The sequence below is a fragment of the Coregonus clupeaformis genome, chromosome 25 (genome assembly GCF_020615455.1).
Source record: "Coregonus clupeaformis isolate EN_2021a chromosome 25, ASM2061545v1, whole genome shotgun sequence".
Taxonomy (NCBI): Eukaryota; Metazoa; Chordata; class Actinopteri; order Salmoniformes; family Salmonidae; genus Coregonus; species Coregonus clupeaformis.
Genome location: NC_059216.1, coordinates 30,427,925 through 30,446,614, shown reverse-complemented (window position 1 = coordinate 30,446,614; position 18,690 = coordinate 30,427,925). Strand labels below are relative to the sequence as shown.

Below are 18,690 nucleotides of genomic sequence, written 5' to 3'. Positions count from 1 at the left end.
ACTGTATCTACAAATCTTTTTAAAACAATAGTTGTAGCTGGTGCTTTAAAAGTTGGTTTTATTAAATATTATTTGAAAGCTAATTACATGACCTTTAAGAACAACTTGTCAAACAAAGTTTAAAATGTATCAGGGTTTCCGTTTTAAAGCCATTCATACAGGTAATTCTGATATGTAGCCTACCCTAGAGGTCAAAGTTCTGTTTACCTGAAAATTCTGAAAATGTGTCTGATGAATAGCTGTGAATCTAAGCTTTCCAATGATATATGAGTAAAGTGTATAAGTAAGCAATAACTTGTTGTATACTGACATTGTTTGTCATAGAACATTTTATGGATGGAGGGATGAAAGAAAAGAGTGATACACAGAAAGCTACCATTGCTGCACTGCCATCACACATTTTCCAATTTTTAAAGAAATTACTATGAGACATCATCTGCCCAAGTGAGCCCGACCGACCCCTCATGGCTCATGGACTATGGTCATGTTTACTTCTGCAGCAAAGCTAGAACAATGAGCCAGATGTTTCACAGCATGTATAAATCTGAAGCATCCGGTTGTCGTTTCCACTCACCACCAAATATGGTGATGAGAGGAAGCCCAACATTTACGCTCAACACAGTTTCCTGTTCCCACAACTATAATCTGTTAGGAACAGGACAGAGTGGACAAAGTTTTGTAGACTTTACCCTTTGCCAAAGTTTTTAAAAATGTGTGTTGTTTAATAGGAGTGCAATGACGAATTGAGTTCTTGCGCACACGCACTTCACAGAGTAGTTGTTCCCTAACGAAAATATGCAAATGTTGGCTAGAACTCGCCAATAGGATCTCGCTAGCTCGTGCTTGGCTCTGCCCATCTCTTTGCTTGTTCTGCCCACTATGATTAATTTGCTCCCGTTGGAAACTACAGGCTATGCTCTATCTTGGGGTAGTTAGAAAAATCTTTGTCTGCGGAGAGGAAGTGGAGCGATCTAGCGGCTTCGAGGGCTACATGCGCCTGGTGGAATCCTCAATGGCGGCACCACACTTGCACAAAAATAAACACGTATTATTTTTTAAATAAATTGCAAAGGCCAATTACCACCAAAATACTTATAAACATCTGTATTTTATCATCCCTAATGAAAACGACAATTTTAAAGCGTGAACGCAGAAGTGATTTAAATTAATGAAACTCCTTGCCCCCGCCCCTCTAGCGCTACAACACGTCCAGCACGATCCGTATTTATATGCAGGTGCCTCTCATTCTCTGCTTGTTTACACTTTGAAGTGAGTTTAGGTTTGATGCAAAACAGAATTCTTGTGAAATTGCATCTCTTAAGAATTTATTCTAGTCGTTTCTGCAGAGCGAGAAGGGCTGCACTATTGAAACATATGTATCAGTGAGCCTAACTCACTGACACTATCGTGGCAGTTGCATTAACATAACTTTAGGAGCTTAGTTAAATTCCTCATAAATCGTGAAAATGCCTCTTCTGCAACATATATTGGACACAGACTTGGAGCGGTTAGCCCTGGACCTGATTGTCCCGTCCCTTCTTGACCAAGGATTCTTTTACGTGGATAACTTTCTAGGAGAATTGGTTGGACACTTTGTTTTGGACCAAGTCAAAGAGCTGCACAACTCTGGAGTTCTGCAGGATGGACAGCTGGCTGGTCCTGGCCGGAGTTCCGGGGTTTCCACAAGGAACATTCGGGGTGACAAGATAGCCTGGGTCAGTGGAGTTGAAAGGGGGTGCGAGGCTATTAACGTCCTCCTTACATTAATCGATAAATTGGTTTCTCATTGCATCGGCCGACTTGGGAAAAGCATAATTCGAGAAAGATCAAAGGTAAGTTGTGCGACAATTGTGCGTAAATTGCGTGCATATCCGTGGTTTGAAGGTGGGAAAAATGTGTGATCACTTTGTCCTAATATTCTATTTGATTATGTTAATATAGTAGCTAGGGCTGTGAATTCTAAACGATATTTAAGGGATAATCAACGAGGGGCTATGCGTTATATGGAAAATAATGCACAATGACATGTGGAAGGTGTGTCCCACAACGAGTAGCGGAGTGGCACTAACCTTCGACGGAGTTGCTTTGTTTAACAGAGAACGCATGGAACACAAAGTTGACTATCCTGCTTATACCACGGCTTTAATTGAACACATTTGCTGCTAGAAATGTGTTCAACATCAACTGAAGTAGCTAGCTAGCAAGTTTACGAGAGCCACAGTAGTTGCCTTGGACGTGACCAAACAAACAGACTTGCTAGATAAGAAACCATCCTCATAGCTTGCTATTATGAAAATCGAATTCAACAACCCCAATCATGTTTTCAATTTGACTTTTGCTTTCAAAAGCAGCTCAAACATAGAACATGTAAGAATGAACTTCATAGCCATTTTAATATTACCATGCATTATAGGGAAATAATGCACGATCTAGAATATCCTTCAAGCCAATCAGAAACGATTATTCAACAATGCCATGGTATAATTAAGCAATAAGGCACAAGAGGCAGTGCTGTATCATGAATACAGTCGCAGGTAAATGGCGTTGTTAGGCCCGAGGCGATAGCGGAGGGCCAGTCAACCCATTTACCTGTGACTGTATTCATGATACAGCACTACCTCGTGTGTCTTCTGAAAAAATGATTGTTGTCTATCAACAATGACAAGCCACCGGGGTTTGACAACTTGGATGGAAAATTACCGAGGATAATAGCAGACGATATTGCCACTCCTATTTGCCATATTTTCAATTTAAGCCTACTAGAATCTGTGTGCTCCCAGGCTTGGAGGGAAGCAAAAGTCATTCCGCTATCTAAGAATAGTAAAGCCCCCTTTACTGGTTCAAATAGCCGACCAATTAGCCTGTTACCAACCCTTAGTAAACTATTGGGAAAAAATAGTTTGACCAGGTACAATGCTATTTTACAGTAAACAAATTGACAACAAACTTTCAGCATGCTTATATAGAAGGACATTCAACAAGCACAGCACTTACACAAATGACTGATTGGCTGGGAGAAATTGATGATAAAAAGATTGTGGGGGCTGTTTTGTCAGACTTAAATGCGGCTTTTGACATTATCGATCATAGTCTGCTGCTGGACAAACTCATGTGTTATGGCTTTACTCCCCCTGCTATATTGTGGATACAGAGTTACCTGAACACAGAGGGTGTTTTGTAATGGAAGCCTCTCCAACATAATCCAGGTAGAATCAGGAATTCCCCAGGGCAGCTGTCTAGGCCCATTACTTTTTTCAATCTTTGAGTAAAGCCAGTGTGTATGCGGATGACTGTACACGTCAGCTACCACAGAGACTGAAATGACTGCTACACTTAACAAAGAGTTGCAGTTAGTTTCAGAGTGGGTGGCAAGGAATAAATTAGTCCTAAATATTTCTAAAACTAAAAGCAGTGTATTTGGGACAAATCATTCACAAAACCCTAAATCTCAACTAAATCTTGTAATAAATAATGTGGAAATCGAGCAAGTTGAGGTGACTAAACTGCTTGGAGTAACCCTGGATCGTAAACTGTTGTGGTCAAAACATATTGATACAACAGTAGCTAAGATGGGGAGAAGTATGTTGATAATAAAGCACTGCTCTACCTTCTTAACAGCACTATCAACAAGGCAGGTCCTACAGGCCCTAGTTTTGTCACACCTGGACTACTGTTCCGTCGTGTGGTCAGGTGCAACAAAAAAGGACTTAGGAAAATTACAATTGGCTCAGAACAGTGCAGCACGTCTGGCCCTTGGATGTACACAGAGAGCTAATATTAATAATATGCATGTCAATCTCTCCTGGCTCAAAGTGGAGGAGAGATTGACTTCATCACTACTTGTATTTATGAGAGGTATTGACATGTTGAATGCACCAAGCTGTCTGTTTGAACTACTGGCGCACAGCTCAGACACCCATGCATACCCCACAAGACATGCCACCAGAGGTCTCTTCACAGTCCCAAAGTCCAGAACAGACTATGGGAGGCACACAGTACTACATAGAGCCATGACTACATGGAACTCTATTCCACATCAAGTAACTGATGCAAGTAGTACAATTAGATTTAAAAAACAGATAAAAAAACATCTTATGGAAGAGCGGGGACTGTGAAGCAACACAAACAGCAGCTAATGGGGATCCATAATAAATACAAATCTCACCACCGCTAATGAGATGGGTTTGCTTGATGCATGACGCGTCGGAGCTTCTCAAAGTCAGGGGGCGTGGTCGACAGTGTCACTTCATCTCTGCTCTCACATCCAACCTGGATCGATATTTGGTTTTAATGCAGACGAGAGCACTGAATCTAGCTTCACACAGATATGAGCTGGCAAAGGTTAGCCTACCATGAGTTTTATGGTGCTTTCAAGACAACTGGGAACTTGGAAAAATACGAGCTCAAATCATGATGTCAGTGATCTTTAGGTCGGAAAGTCAGAGCTCTAGAAAGGCCTGAGTTCCCAAGTTGGAATTCCAAGTTAGATGACCGTTCAAAGATTTTTCCCAGTCGGAGCTCGTTTCTTTCCAAGCTCCCAGTTGTCTTGAACGTACTGAAGTCGGAAGTCTGAGATTTCCGAGTTCCCAGGTAAGAGTTCCCAGTGTTTTGAACGCGGCATTAATGCTCAAAAGGGAGACTGTAGGGTATTCCCTTTTAGTCCCTTTGGCCTGCCCACCATTCCGTGATGGATGGAGCCTCATCTGTGCAAAAATATGGAATCAGTTTTTCATCAATATAGCCACGCAACACACTGAACATCCCATATGCCGTTTCATTCTCGGGAATTGTGAGAAAGATAGGACAGACTGACCCTAGCACCCCGGCAAATAGACTATTGCAGCATAGATACTGGGGACTGAGACGGGGGGTCGGGGGACACTGCACATCCCACCACCTCCCTTCTCTCTTTCTCACATGCCTGCATCCTGCTCCCAACCTTATGTAGACAAACCATTTATCAGGTGGACTGATTATAAAAACAACTGGAGTAACAACAAAAACTAGCTGTTGTTTACCTTGATTTTTAAATTAAAGGAAGGCAATAAGAAGAACAAAAACATTCTGAATGATCTGTAAAAGGATTTATAGATATAAATCTATGGATGTATAGAGCGAGAGAGAGAGAGGGGGAGGGAGGTAGGTAGACCTAGCAGTACTACATGAAGAGTCTGCTGGCTCACGCTCCACACGTAGCACTGTCATTAAACCTTCAACATCCTGGCAGCCTGCCAGCTTTGCTCTGTGTGGACTTCCCCTTCCTCGCTCTCTTCCTTTCTCTCTTGTTTCACATGTTTTCACTCTTCTTTGACAACACTGTGCGAACATGCATACACTCCCCCAATGTAGACAGTAACAGTCCTAATACTCCTTTCCTCAGCACGTGCTGACAGGAGATATGATGCTGTGCAAATAAACTAAAGGATCACTTTATCAGATAAGACCCTTGTGACGTTGCTTCTGAAGAGTGATTTTATTGCAGCTTTATTATATAGGTGTATGCATATATCAATCGTTCAATAATCAAAGGAGAGAGAAATGTTTAATTATATGATGCATGTCTAAAGGTTGCTGTTAAATTGTAAACGTAATTTTCCCTGAAATAAGACCACAGATTTGTCCCTTTGCATTGTAACCTAGCTACTGGAAAGGAAATGCGTTTTTATTTGTCCACAGCTGTCCTTGACACACAACCTTCAGGGAAGTCACTTGTTAAGCAACGCAGTGGCTGAATTCAATGTGTAGGCAGTCTGAGTCCAGTGACCTTTTTCTGTACTGTGAGGGTCAAAGGTTCCTCCATATGCAGGAACGGGACCTCAGGACCTCCTGTTTCCTGAGGGTTAGGAAGGTACAGCTGTTTTGTTGGGCTGAGAGATAAGGGCTGTGCAACCACAAGGTCAAATATGAGGTGCTTAAATTTGTCCTGTTGCACACATACTGTACAATTGTGTGGTGAAATGGAAATGTGGTTTTTGCATATCCCACTCCCCCAATTAGGGTTAAGTGCCATTTTCAAGGACAGATCGACAGATTTTTTATTTAGTCGGCTCGGGGATTCAAACTAGCAACCTTTCGGTTACTGGCCCAACGCTCTAACCGCTAAGCTACCTGCCGCATATTGTGGAATCATATGGCTATCTATATCCTCATCATGTTTCAACAAAACATTTGGATCCAATCCTGTTCCTTTGCATCTGCACTGTAGCACACATGCTAAATATCACACGTTGCCAAAATAAAATATAATTTGACAAAATGTTGCCTTGGCTGGGCCTCTAGCAAACCTTCTATCTGATCCAATGTATCCACTATTGGCCCTTGACCACAAGCGTCTTCATTAGCATTGCTTTGAGGGCTTTTCTTGGCTTTCTTATTACAAGATAAATGTTTTGCAACCAAGATATTTACCCATCAATCTCTTGTTCTATTTTTGTCTCTGATATGCAGAAACTATTTCTGTATTCTTAGAATATTCCAAGGCCACTGAAAAATGCACAAATACTTTCCCACACAAAGGCTTCTGTAACAGGGTACACTACAGTCTGTTGTTTGTTACATATTATCACATGATTAATGATGATCAGCGAGTATACTAAATATAATGTGTAATGGACTGAGAATGTATGTTTTGTTTTGTGTTTGTCTATTTCAGGCAATGGTGGCGTGCTATCCAGGAAATGGGACAGGATATGTGAAACATGTGGACAATCCCAATGGTGACGGTCGCTGTGTCACCTGTATCTACTACCTGAACAAGAACTGGAACACAGAGGTGGAGCAGCAGATTAATTACATATGCATTCCATATTTATTACATATTACATTAACTACACATTATTATTATTATTATTACATATTTATTGAATATGTATTACACATTATTACATATATACATTTCTTACACATTCTTATTACATGTATTTGTCACCTATTCTAAAATAGGTGCAATCAACGGCAATCCTTTTAAATTACACTTACATTTTCAAGAAAGTCCCTGTTTTTTGTATTTTTCGATGATTGTTTAGTTCCCAATATAACATAATGAACGATTGTCATTATATTTAAGCAAGGTTTATTTTTAGACTATGAAAATGTGAGATATTGCCATCAAAAAAGTATGCCCACCACTTGTTGGAAAACCCCATCTGGCTTCTGATCTTTGTAAATTGCAGACCAAGTCTCTTAAGCTTAACTTCTTATTCTGTAAAGCTGAAGTCAACAATATGTATTTGTTATTTTGCAGGAGCATGGAGGAATTCTTAGGATTTTTCCAGAGGGCAAATCCTACGTTGCAGATGTTGAGCCCCTGTTTGACAGACTGTTGTTCTTCTGGTCAGATAGAAGGAATCCACACGAAGTGCTGCCGTCATATGCAACAAGGTCTGTTTGATGCATCATACTGTTATTATATAGATAAATACTCTTTTAATTCATATACACTACCGGTCAAAGGTTTTAGAACACCTACTCATTCAAGGGTTTTTCTTTATTTTTACTATTTTCTACATTGTAGAATAATATATATATTTTATATTTGAGATTCTTCAAATAGCCACCCTTTGCCTTGATGACAGCTTTGCACACTCTTGGCATTCGCTCAACCAGCTTCACCTGGAATGCTTTTCCAACAGTCTTGAAGGAGTTCCCACATATGCTGAGCACTTGTTGGCTGCTTTTCCTTCACTCTGTGGTCCGACTCATCCCAAACCATCTCAATTTGGTTGAGGTCGGGGGATTGTGGAGGCCAGGTCATCTGATGCAGCACTCCATCACTCTCCTTCTTGGTAGAATATATCTTACACAGCCTGGAGGTGTGTTGGGTCATACCATAACACCTCCTCCTTCATGCTTTACGGTGGGAAATACACATGCAGAGATCATCCGTTCACCCACACGTGTCTCACAAAGACCGGTCTAATGTCCATTGCTCGTGTTTCTTGGCACAAGCAAGTCTCTTCTTATTATTGGTGTCCTTTAGTAGTGGTTTCTTTGCAGCAATTTGACCATGAAGGCCTGTCTCCTCTGAACAGTTGACGTTGAGATGTCTGTTACTTGAACTCTGTGAAGCATTTATTTGGGTTGCAATTTCTGAGGCTGGTAACCTTAATGAACTTATCCTCTGCAGCAGAGGTAACTCTGGGTCTTCCATTCCTGTGGCGGTCCTCATGAGAGCCAGTTTCATCATAGCACTTGATGGTTTTTGTGACTGCACTTGAAGAAACGTTCAAAATTCTTGACATTTTCCGTATTGACCTTCATGTCTTAAAGTAATGATGGACTGGTGTTTCTCTTTGCTTATTTGAGCTGTTCTTGCCATAATATGGACTTGGTCTTTTACCAAATAGGGCTATCTTCTGTATACCTCCCTACCTTGTCACAACACAACTGATTGGCTCAAACGCATTAAGAAGGAAAGATATTCCACAAATGTAACTTTTAAGAAGGCACACCTGTTAATTGAAATAATTACACTTTTTTGGTTACTACATGATTCCATATGTGTTATTTCATAGTTTTGATGTCTTCACTGGTATTCTACAATGTAGAAAATAGTAAAAATAAAGAAAAACCCTTGAATGAGTAGGTGTGTCCAAACTTTTGACTGGTAGTGTACAAAAAGGTCTTAATCTGCTGTTGAATGTATCATAATATTGTTATTATTATTATACAGATTTTCATAAAATGATAGATGCAATGTAATTATGTATTAATAATAATTGTGAATCTTGCTATGTTCCAGATATGCTATAACAGTGTGGTATTTCGATTCAGAAGAAAGAGCAGAGGCAAAGAGACGGTTCAGAGTCTTAACAGGTACAGTTCTCCATTTGCTCAATTAACTACGTTACGTCTATGTGTAAACAAAAACATCTGCTAACGCTTTACATTAAGTTGCTCTTATTCCTATGCAGTAATTACTACAGTTAATGCATTGTATTTATATAGTACTAAGATTAGGTTACAACCTGTATCCTAATCATTAATGGCATTCATCTGTCTTTTTCAGCCTCCACTCAGGACCAGGACGGAAGCACCATGTGAACTGTGACCTTTTTAAGAGACTGCATCTTGTGTGACACAATAGAACAATAAATCCCCAATCCTTCGTGTTGACATGGGCTGACAGAGTTTTCACACTTTGGTCTCATCACTGTTTGGATTTTGGTATCTCTTCTAAAAGCTACAAAGATGTTGAAAGCTACAAAGATGTGTGACTGATGGCTTTGTACATATTTTGAAATTAAATTATTTGCTGCTCTTTCAATAACCAGGGTACTCATTACTGTTTTTAAACCCACGTGCCCTGAATCAACCCAAATAACACTGTACTACTTCTTGAAATGTCTTCATCCTCCTGAGACCCAGCAATTCATTTTTGTTCACTCTAATGGACAGTAGTTGTTGATTTGTATTTCTGAGGCCATACATGGCACTGTGTTAAGTCCTGTTGTAACTTTGAGAGGACATTCCGGGCTTTTCAATGATATCACATGTATGGGGGTGTGACCTTGATGACTCTTTCTTCTTGGATTTTCAAAATTGCTATGTTTTTCACCTACTGTAGAGGCTTTAGACAATGCCCAACATTCTAAAATAGGCCACTTAGACTCTATACACTCTTTTACAGGCACGGTTCCAATGCGTTTCCCCATAGATAATTTTTTTGTATAATGTTTTAAATTTTTTTAGGGGTTAGATCAGCTTTAATATTGCAGATATATTGTAACTTCATCAATGTAATTGTCTGCATCACTTCCAATCCCCCATATGTTTTTTTTCTCGCAAATATATATATATATACACACACACAGCTCTGGAAAAAATTAAGAGACCACTGCAAATGTTTCTTAAATCAGCATCTCTACATGTATGACAGCCATTCCATTCCAGTGTCTGTTGAATTCCAACACAGGCACACCTCATTCTACTGAATTAGGTACTGATTAGGTGATCACCTGAACCAAATGTTATTTAACGAGGAAAAGTATAAAAACCACTGCTGTGGTCATCACTATCCTCTTGCAATAGGACCATCTGGATGGCAAAAACAGTGCTAATAGTACCTCAAAAGTAATATTAATACAAAAAATAACTATGGACCATGCCAAAAGAGTTGAAAAGGAAAGTTTTGAGTGAGGAAAAGAAGGGTTCAATTCTGGCTTTAATGGCCGATGGATACAGTGAGCGTCAGGTTGCTTCCGTCCTTAAAATTTCAAAGACGGCGGTTCATAAGAAAAAGGTCAAGCAGCAGACATTGGGGACATGACCGGGATGACCACCAACTCATTCGAATGTCACTCAACAACCGTAGGATGACATCAAGTGACCTACAAAAAGAATGGCAAACGGCAGCTGGGGTGAAGTGCACGGCGAGGACGGTTCGAAACAGGCTCCTAGGGGCAGGGATGAAGTCGTGCAAAGCTAGAAAAAAGCCCTTCATCAATGAGAAGCAAAGAAGAGCCAGGCTGAGGTTGGACCGTAGAGGACTGAAAGGTCATTTTCTCTGATGAGTCCAATTTTCAGCTTTGCCCAACACCTGGTTGTCTAATGGTTAGACAGAGACCTGGAGAGGCCTACAAGCCACAGTGTCTCGCACCCACTGTGAAATTTGGTGGATGATCGGTGATGACGTGGGGGTGCTTCAGCAAGGCTGGAATCGGGCAGATTTGTCTTTGTGAAGGATGAATGAATCAAGCCACGTACAAGGTTGTCCTGGAAGAAAACTTGCTTCCTTTTGCTCTGACATTGTTCCCCAGGATTGTTTTTTCCAGCAGGACAATGCGCCAGGTCAATCAAGGTGTGGATGGAGGACCACCAGATCAAGACCCTGTCATGGCCAGCCAAATCTCCAGACCTGAACCCCATTGAAAACTTCTGGAATGTGATCAAGAGGAATATGGATGGTCACAAGCCATCAAACAAAGCCGAGTTGCTTGAATTTTTGCGCCAGGAGTGGCATAGTCACCCAACACCAATGTGAAAAACTGGTGGAGAGCATGCCAAGACGCATGAAAGCTGTGATTGAAAATCAGGGTTATTCCACCAAATATTGATTTCTGAACTCTTCCTAAGTTAAAACATTAGTATTTTGTTGTTTAAAAATGAACATGTAAAAAAAAAAAAATATTACCCAAACACATACCTATAAATAGTACAATCAGAGAAACTGATCATTTTGCAGTGCTCTTAATTTTTTTCCAGAGCTATATATATTTCATTGTATTACCTTCCAACCCCACCACCCCTTCCCTAATTGGAGTAGACTAGTGAACAACAATGCTAAGGCCTCTACTTCCAGCTTATACAGACTATATACATTTTATGGCACAGTCAATTTTACACGAATTATATTTTGTTTGTTTTTACTCCTGAACTTCCTCTACCCTCAACATCTCCGATCATTTTCATGATGTCCATCCGGTTTGCTTCTATATGCCATATCTTTCTAACTGTGCTCTTTCACAAAAACTCTCAACCTATAACCTATATACTTATTATGGACACATTATGCTTTACATTATTAGTTATATTGTTGTTGCTAGTTGTTATTAGTCCCATCCTTCAACTTCATTCAACACCACCCATCTATCTCCTAACACCATCCATATTGGATTTCTATTTGCCATATACTTTTCAACTGTACTGTGATGTTTTACAAAAGTTCTGAACCTTTCTATTCTCATTGTTTCTACAGATCGTAAATTGAAAATAAATTGTTTTGCTAAAAGTATTATTATATTATTGATCGATTGACTATGACTTTTCAGATCACCCAGTAATGCTATCTGCAGGGTTAGCTCCAGATAAATATTGCAATCCTTTAGCCATTCCTGGACCTGTGTCCAAAAACAAGCTACAAATGGACAGTACCAAAACAAATTATCTAATGATTCTGTTTCTTCGCAGCAAAATCTGCAGAGCTGGGAAGATTATATCCCCCATATAAACAACATTCTATTGGTAGCAAGAATTTTATATAATAATTTAAATTGAAAATTTTGAAGTTTTCAATCGGGCGTCGTTTTGCGTATCAGTTCATAAACACCATGCCATGGAATCGGTACGTCAAAAATCTCTTCCCAACTATTTTGCAATCTATATGGGACAGCTGTCAACCCTTTGGTCCTTAAATGAAACTGGTATACTTTTTTATTTATCACAGTTTTCTTTAACCAATTATGTTCTTTAATGCAAGGCCGACAGACAAGTTCCTTACTTTTTCCCCCTTCCACTTTCCTCTTCCATTTTTGCGGTAGAGATCCTCTATGAGGCTGTGGAGGGATTCAAGTTGTGGATTTAAAAGAAAACATGAATCATCAGCATACAATGATGAGTTATTGTTCCAAATAAAATGAAATGTATTACTCACAAAAGTTATTATACAATTTGGCTCATCTGTAATTAAAATGTGTGTATGTAAATATTGAACAGTAAAGATGAATTGAGCTGACAATGTCATGTTGAAAAGCTCTAAATCAAAATGGGCACCTGTTGTGGCTCAAAGACATTGTCACACCGTATGTCTTGTTTTAAGTTGGTAATAACATCTGGAGTACTCAAGGGTGCATCTCAAATGGTGACCTATTTCCTATGTTTTACACTACTTTTGACCACAGGCCCTTGTGACAGAGAAGGAACACAGGGTTTTAGATAATCCAAATCCTTACTAGTTTATTACACGTCAACAATAGTTATAAACTAGTTGAGAGTAGTTATGAGTGACTCCCAGCACTTCTCTCATTACTGATAGCTCTGAGCAGACGTCTTCAATAATAACTACACGTGTTCAGGTTGTTTGTGAAGCTTCTGTATACACCTTGTGAGAAGAAATCAATGATTGATGCAACATTCAACTCTTCACAGAGGTGGTGAAAGAAAAATGGTTCATTTTGGATATACAGCTCTGTATTGTTGGCTGTAAAGGATTTTAGTGCTTAAAATCAGCTTGTATACTGGTCAGCAAAGCTGGTGGATATAGCCTACAGTATGGTGAATAAGAGTGGTTTTGTAAATGTTTGTTACTTATACAGTGGGGGAAAAAAGTATTTAGTCAGCCACCAATTGTGCAAGTTCTCCCACTTAAAAAGATGAGAGAGGCCTGTAATTTTCATCATAGGTACACGTCAACTATGATAGACAAATTGAGGAAAAAAAATCCAAAGAATCACATTGTAGGATTTTTTATGAATTTATTTGCAAATTATGGTGGAAAATAAGTATTTGGTCACCTACAAACAAGCAAGATTTCTGGCTCTCACAGACCTGTAACTTCTTCTTTAAGAGGCTTCTCTGTCCTCCACTCGTTACCTGTATTAATGGCACCTGTTTGAACTTGTTATCAGTATAAAAGACACCTGTCCACAACCTCAAACAGTCACACTCCAAACTCCACTATGGCCAAGACCAAAGAGCTGTCTAAGGACACCAGAAACAAAATTGTAGACCTGCACCAGGCTGGGAAGACTGAATCTGCAATAGGTAAGCAGCTTGGTTTGAAGAAATCAACTGTGGGAGCAATTATTAGGAAATGGAAGACATACAAGACCACTGATAATCTCCCTCGATCTGGGGCTCCACGCAAGATCTCACCCCGTGGGGTCAAAATGATCACAAGAACGGTGAGCAAAAATCCCAGAACCACACGGGGGGACCTAGTGAATGACCTGCAGAGAGCTGGGACCAAAGTAACAAAGCCTACCATCAGTAACACACTACGTCGCCAGGGACTCAAATCCTGCAGTGCCAGACGTGTCCCCCTGCTTAAGCCAGTACATGTCCAGGCCTGTCTGAAGTTTGCTAGAGTGCATTTGGATGATCCAGAAGAGGATTGGGAGAATGTCATATGGTCAGATGAAACCAAAATAGAACTTTTTGGTAAAAACTCAACTCGTCATGTTTGGAGGACAAAGAATGCTGAGTTGCATCCAAAGAACACCATACCTACTGTGAAGCATGGGGGGTGGAAACATCATGCTTTGGGGCTGTTTTTCTGCAAAGGGACCAGGACGACTGATCCGTGTAAAGGAAAGAATGAATGGGGCCATGTATCGCGAGATTTTGAGTGAAAACCTCCTTCCATCAGCAAGGGCATTGAAGATGAAACGTGGCTGGGTCTTTCAGCATGACAATGATCCCAAACACCCCGCCCGGGCAACCGAAGGAGTGGCTTCGTAAGAAGCATTTCAAGGTCCTGGAGTGGCCTAGCCAGTCTCCAGATCTCAACCCCATAGAAAATCTTTGGAGGGGAGTTGAAAGTCTGTGTTGCCCAGCGACAGCCCCAAAACATCACTGCTCTAGAGGAGATCTGCATGGAGGAATGGGCCAAAATACCAGCAACAGTGTGTGAAAACCTTGTGAAGACTTACAGAAAACGTTTGACCTGTGTCATTGCCAACAAAGGGTATATAACAAAGTATTGAGAAACTTTTGTTATTGACCAAATACTTATTTTCCACCAGCATTTGCAAATAAATTCATAAAAAATCCTACAATGTGATTTTCTGGAGAAAATTTTTCTCATTTTGTCTGTCATAGTTGACGTGTACCTATGATGAAAATTACAGGCCTCTCTCATCTTTTTAAGTGGGAGAACATGCACAATTGGTGGCTGACTAAATACTTTTTTCCCCCACTGTATATTACTTACATTTTTCACCTGAATAATAATAATAATATGCCATTTAGCAGACGCTTTTATCCAAAGCGACTTACAGTCATGCGTGCATACATTATATATTTTTTGTGTATGGGTGGTCCCGGGGATCGAACCCACTACCTTGGCGTTACAAGTGCCGTGCTCTACCAGCTGAGCTACAGAGGACCACATGAATATTGTCTGTTTGTTCTATATTTGTTTCTTAAAAAGGAAGGGTACACGCCTAGAAAAAATTGTGCTTTCTAGAACCTGAAAGGGTTCATCGCCTGTCCCCATAGGATAAACCTTTTTGGTTCCAGGTAGAACCCTTTTGGTTCCAGGTAGAACCCTTTTGGGTTCCATGTACAACCTTTCCACAGAGGGTTCTACATGCAACCCAAAAGGGTTCTATCTGGAACCAGAAAGGGTTCTACCTAGAACCAAAAAGGGTTTTCCTATGGGGACAGCTGAAGAACTGTTTTGGAACCCTTCTTTCTAAGAGTGTAGTGTTATGTTGAGTGTGAGGGTTAGGCGTTTGGTTAGTGTACATGAAGCTAGGGTTAGGGTTGAATCGGGGTATGGATATGAGGTTAGGGTTGTGCTTATGGTTTTAGATTTGAGGTGTAGGGTAGAACTAATCCATCTGTTTCTCCCTTTCCCTCCCCCGCTCCTATTCCCACTCCCTATCCCCCCTCTTGATACTTTAGAAGGGCAGCATTTTTAACTTCTTTGACTATGACCTAGTATGGCCTGGAATACCGTTTCCAGCCCCTGGCTGACCTCCCACCAGAGGGTGAGTTAACAAATAGACAACACAGGCAGCATAGGTTAACAAATAGACAACACAGGCAGCATAGGTTATCAGTACAGCCAACAGGGCAGAAAGTAGTTAAGGGATATTTTAAAGACATGCTCTGGTACTTTGGCGACTAAGAAAGTATTTTTTTTAAACCTCCCGCTTTGGGATGGACGTGTCAATGTGTAGTTCATACATGCATAATCTATGAGCAGAATTACTCTCTTACCTCAATTAGCCACAAAGTCCCTAGTTTGAAAGCGACTGTTTTCTTGAAGCTGTGCCACGCCATTATCCCTACATTTCCCCCCAAGCGGGCCAGCCCCCTAGAAATTCGAGTTGTAGCCAATGAACTTCAGCCTTCAGCCCCTCGCATTTGAGTAACAGCTAGCAAGAGGCCAGCCCAGCGTTATCCAATGAGGTTGCAGGGCCGGCCCAACGGCTCAGTGGACACAGCATAGAGAGAGCGAGAGAGCAATGACGTGGTGCACATATCTGCACATATGTGACGTAGAACGCAATTTTAGGGGACCACTTTTGGCTCATGAGTGCTACTTTCATCACTACTGGCTAAAAAGTATACAAAAGTACCGGAGAATCTCTTTAAATTGTTACAAGCCATACACCATTTAGAGATTGTTGATAGTCATAGCTTCCACTTCTTTTCCGACAGGCATGGTCAGACAGGTGACTAAGCTCACCACATTTATACAAACCATGGTCACCTAACCCTGAGACCTTCCAGAAGGTAAAACTCAATACAGAACAGCGGATGCAAACCAACATTACAATTTGGAGGGAACACTAAGACTCAGTGATTTCTGTTGCTCTACATAAACTGACTTCTGTTGATCTACAGGCCATGGATGCGCCTTTTGCCTGGGGAAGGTCCAGATATAAACAGAATCTGACCCCCTCCTCCATAATTATGCTCAAATCACTGGTTGGAAATTCTCCTCCAGAGGGGAACACAGTGAGGGAGTCTGGTAGCGCCATTGGCCCCCAGCCCCCAGCTATAGCCAACACAGCAGGGCCTCACCAAGGTACACCATTTACCCCTAAGACCAACCCTGCCACAGTGGCATCTAGACCAGACTTTAAATAAAACAGCACAGGTCACCCCTGGAACCAGTTATGCTGCAGTGCTATTGAAGCCAGTGGTGAGGCAGACGGTACAGGTGGAGGTGGGAGAACCAGGATGGTACCATTCCAGCATTACAATGGCTCTGTCTCAGACCCCGGCCTTAGTTCTGGCCCTGTTACTGAAGTGGTTCTGGTCTCTGACTATCTTAGACCCCTGTCCTGGTCCTGGCCCTTTGGTCTCAGACCCTGATCAAAGTCACAAGCTTTCCAATGACCATAGACATGACATTGCATCCCCTCTTAAACCCAATCATTTGGCTGAGCCTAACCTAACATAGACTTTGGACTTGCCCTGCCTCTTACTCCTCAGCACCAAACTGGCCCTCAGCTCTGACTCCGACCAGAACCCCTTAGTGAACCGTGTTGTCACGTACACTCCCTCTCCGGCGTTCGAGGTCGCCAGTCTGCTCATTATTACGCACACCTGTCACCATCGTTACGCGCACCTGCGCCTCATGAGACTCACCTGGAATCAATCACCTTCCTGATTACTTCCCCTATATATCCCTTTGGTTCTTTCCCCAGGCGTTATTGATTCTGTTCCTGTGTTTCATGTCTGTACACTACTCGTGTTTCTTGTTTAGTTCCATTTATTATTAAATTCACTCCCTGTACTTGCTTTCCGAGCGTACACGTTACAGAATAACGCCTCACCAAAGGGATGCATCAGGGAGTTTTTTGTTTTTGTTGGTGACATCGGGTCCAGGTGCCGCTGCCGAAGCAACCGGGGATGCCTTAGCTGGCTCGTTAGGATTCCATGCTTCAGCTGGCTCGACAGGTTCTCAAGACCCGGTTGGCCCGTCAAACGTCTGTTGCCGAGTCTACCGAGGATGCCTCAGCTAGCTCATCAGGTTTCCATGCCTAAGCTGGCTTGCCAGGTTCACAAGACTCTGTAGGCTCGTCAGGCTCCCATGCCTCAGCCGGCTTGTCAGGCTCCCATGCCTCAGCTGGCTCGTCAGGCTCCCGCCCCTCAGCAGAAGCAATAAGCCCGCTCCTGGTCCCCGGGACCGTCCCTCTGGTCGGCATCCTGCGGCTGGAGCCGCGCGTCAGGGAGGGGCTAATGTCACGTACAGTTGAAGTTGGAAGTTTACATACACCTTAGCCAAATACATTTAAACTCAGTTTTTCACAATTCCTGACATTTAATCCTAGTAAAAAGTCCCTGTCTTAGGTCAGTTAGGATCACCACTTTATTTTAAGAATGTGAAATGTCAGAATAATCGTAGAGAGAATGATTTATTTCAGCCTTTATTTCTTTCATCACATTCCCAGTGGGTTAGAAGTTTACCTACACTCAATTAGTATTTGGTAGCATTGCCTTTAAATTGTTTAACTTGGGTCAAACGTTTCGGGTAGCCTTCCACAAGCTTCCCACAAGAATGGGCTTTAAGTTGGGTGAATTTTGGCCCATTCCTCCTGACAGAGCTGGTGTAACTGAGTCAGGTTTGTAGGCCTCCTTGCTCGCACATGCTTTTTCAGTTCTGCCCACACATTTTCTATAGGATTGAGGTCAGGGCTTTGTGATGGCCACTCCAATACCTTGACTTTGTTGTCCTTAAGCCATTTTGCCACAACTTTGGAAGTATGCTTGGGGTCATTGTCCATTTGGAAGACCCATTTGCGACCAAGCTTGAACTTCCTGACTGGTCTTGAGATGTTGCTTCAATTTATGCTGCCACCCCGTGCTTCACGGTTGGGATGGTGTTCTTCGGCTTGCAAGAACCCCCTTTTTTCTCCAAACATAACGATGGTCATTATGGCCAAACAGTTATATTTTTGTTTCATCAGACCAGAGGACATTTCTCCAACAAGTACAATATTTGTCCCCATGTGCAGTTGCAAACCATAGTCTGTCTTTTTTTATGGCGGTTTTGGAGCAGTGGCTTCTTCCTTGCTGAACGGCCTTTCAGGTTATGTCGATATAGGACTCATTTTACTGTGGATATAGATACTTTTGTACCTGTTTCCTCCAGCATCTTCACAAGGTCCTTTGCTGTTGTTCTGGGATTTATTTGCACTTTTCGCACCAAAGTACGTTCATCTCTAGGAGACAGAATGCGTCTCCTTCCTGAGCGGTATGACGGCTGCATGGTCCCATGGTGTTTATAGTTGCGTA

General features: G+C 41.6%; 1 protein-coding gene across 1 annotated transcript; it reads left to right on the top strand.

Annotated features, from left to right (window-relative positions):
• The first annotated feature begins 1,192 nt into the window (after positions 1-1,192).
• LOC121539514 (prolyl hydroxylase EGLN3) lies at positions 1,193-9,265 on the top strand. Its single transcript, XM_041848068.2, has 5 exons — positions 1,193-1,832; positions 6,653-6,772; positions 7,244-7,380; positions 8,741-8,814; positions 9,008-9,265. The coding sequence occupies exons 1-5, from the start codon at positions 1,467-1,469 to the stop codon at positions 9,040-9,042; spliced, it is 732 nt and encodes a 243-aa protein (XP_041704002.1). The 5' UTR covers positions 1,193-1,466; the 3' UTR covers positions 9,043-9,265.
• The last annotated feature ends 9,425 nt before the right edge of the window (positions 9,266-18,690 follow it).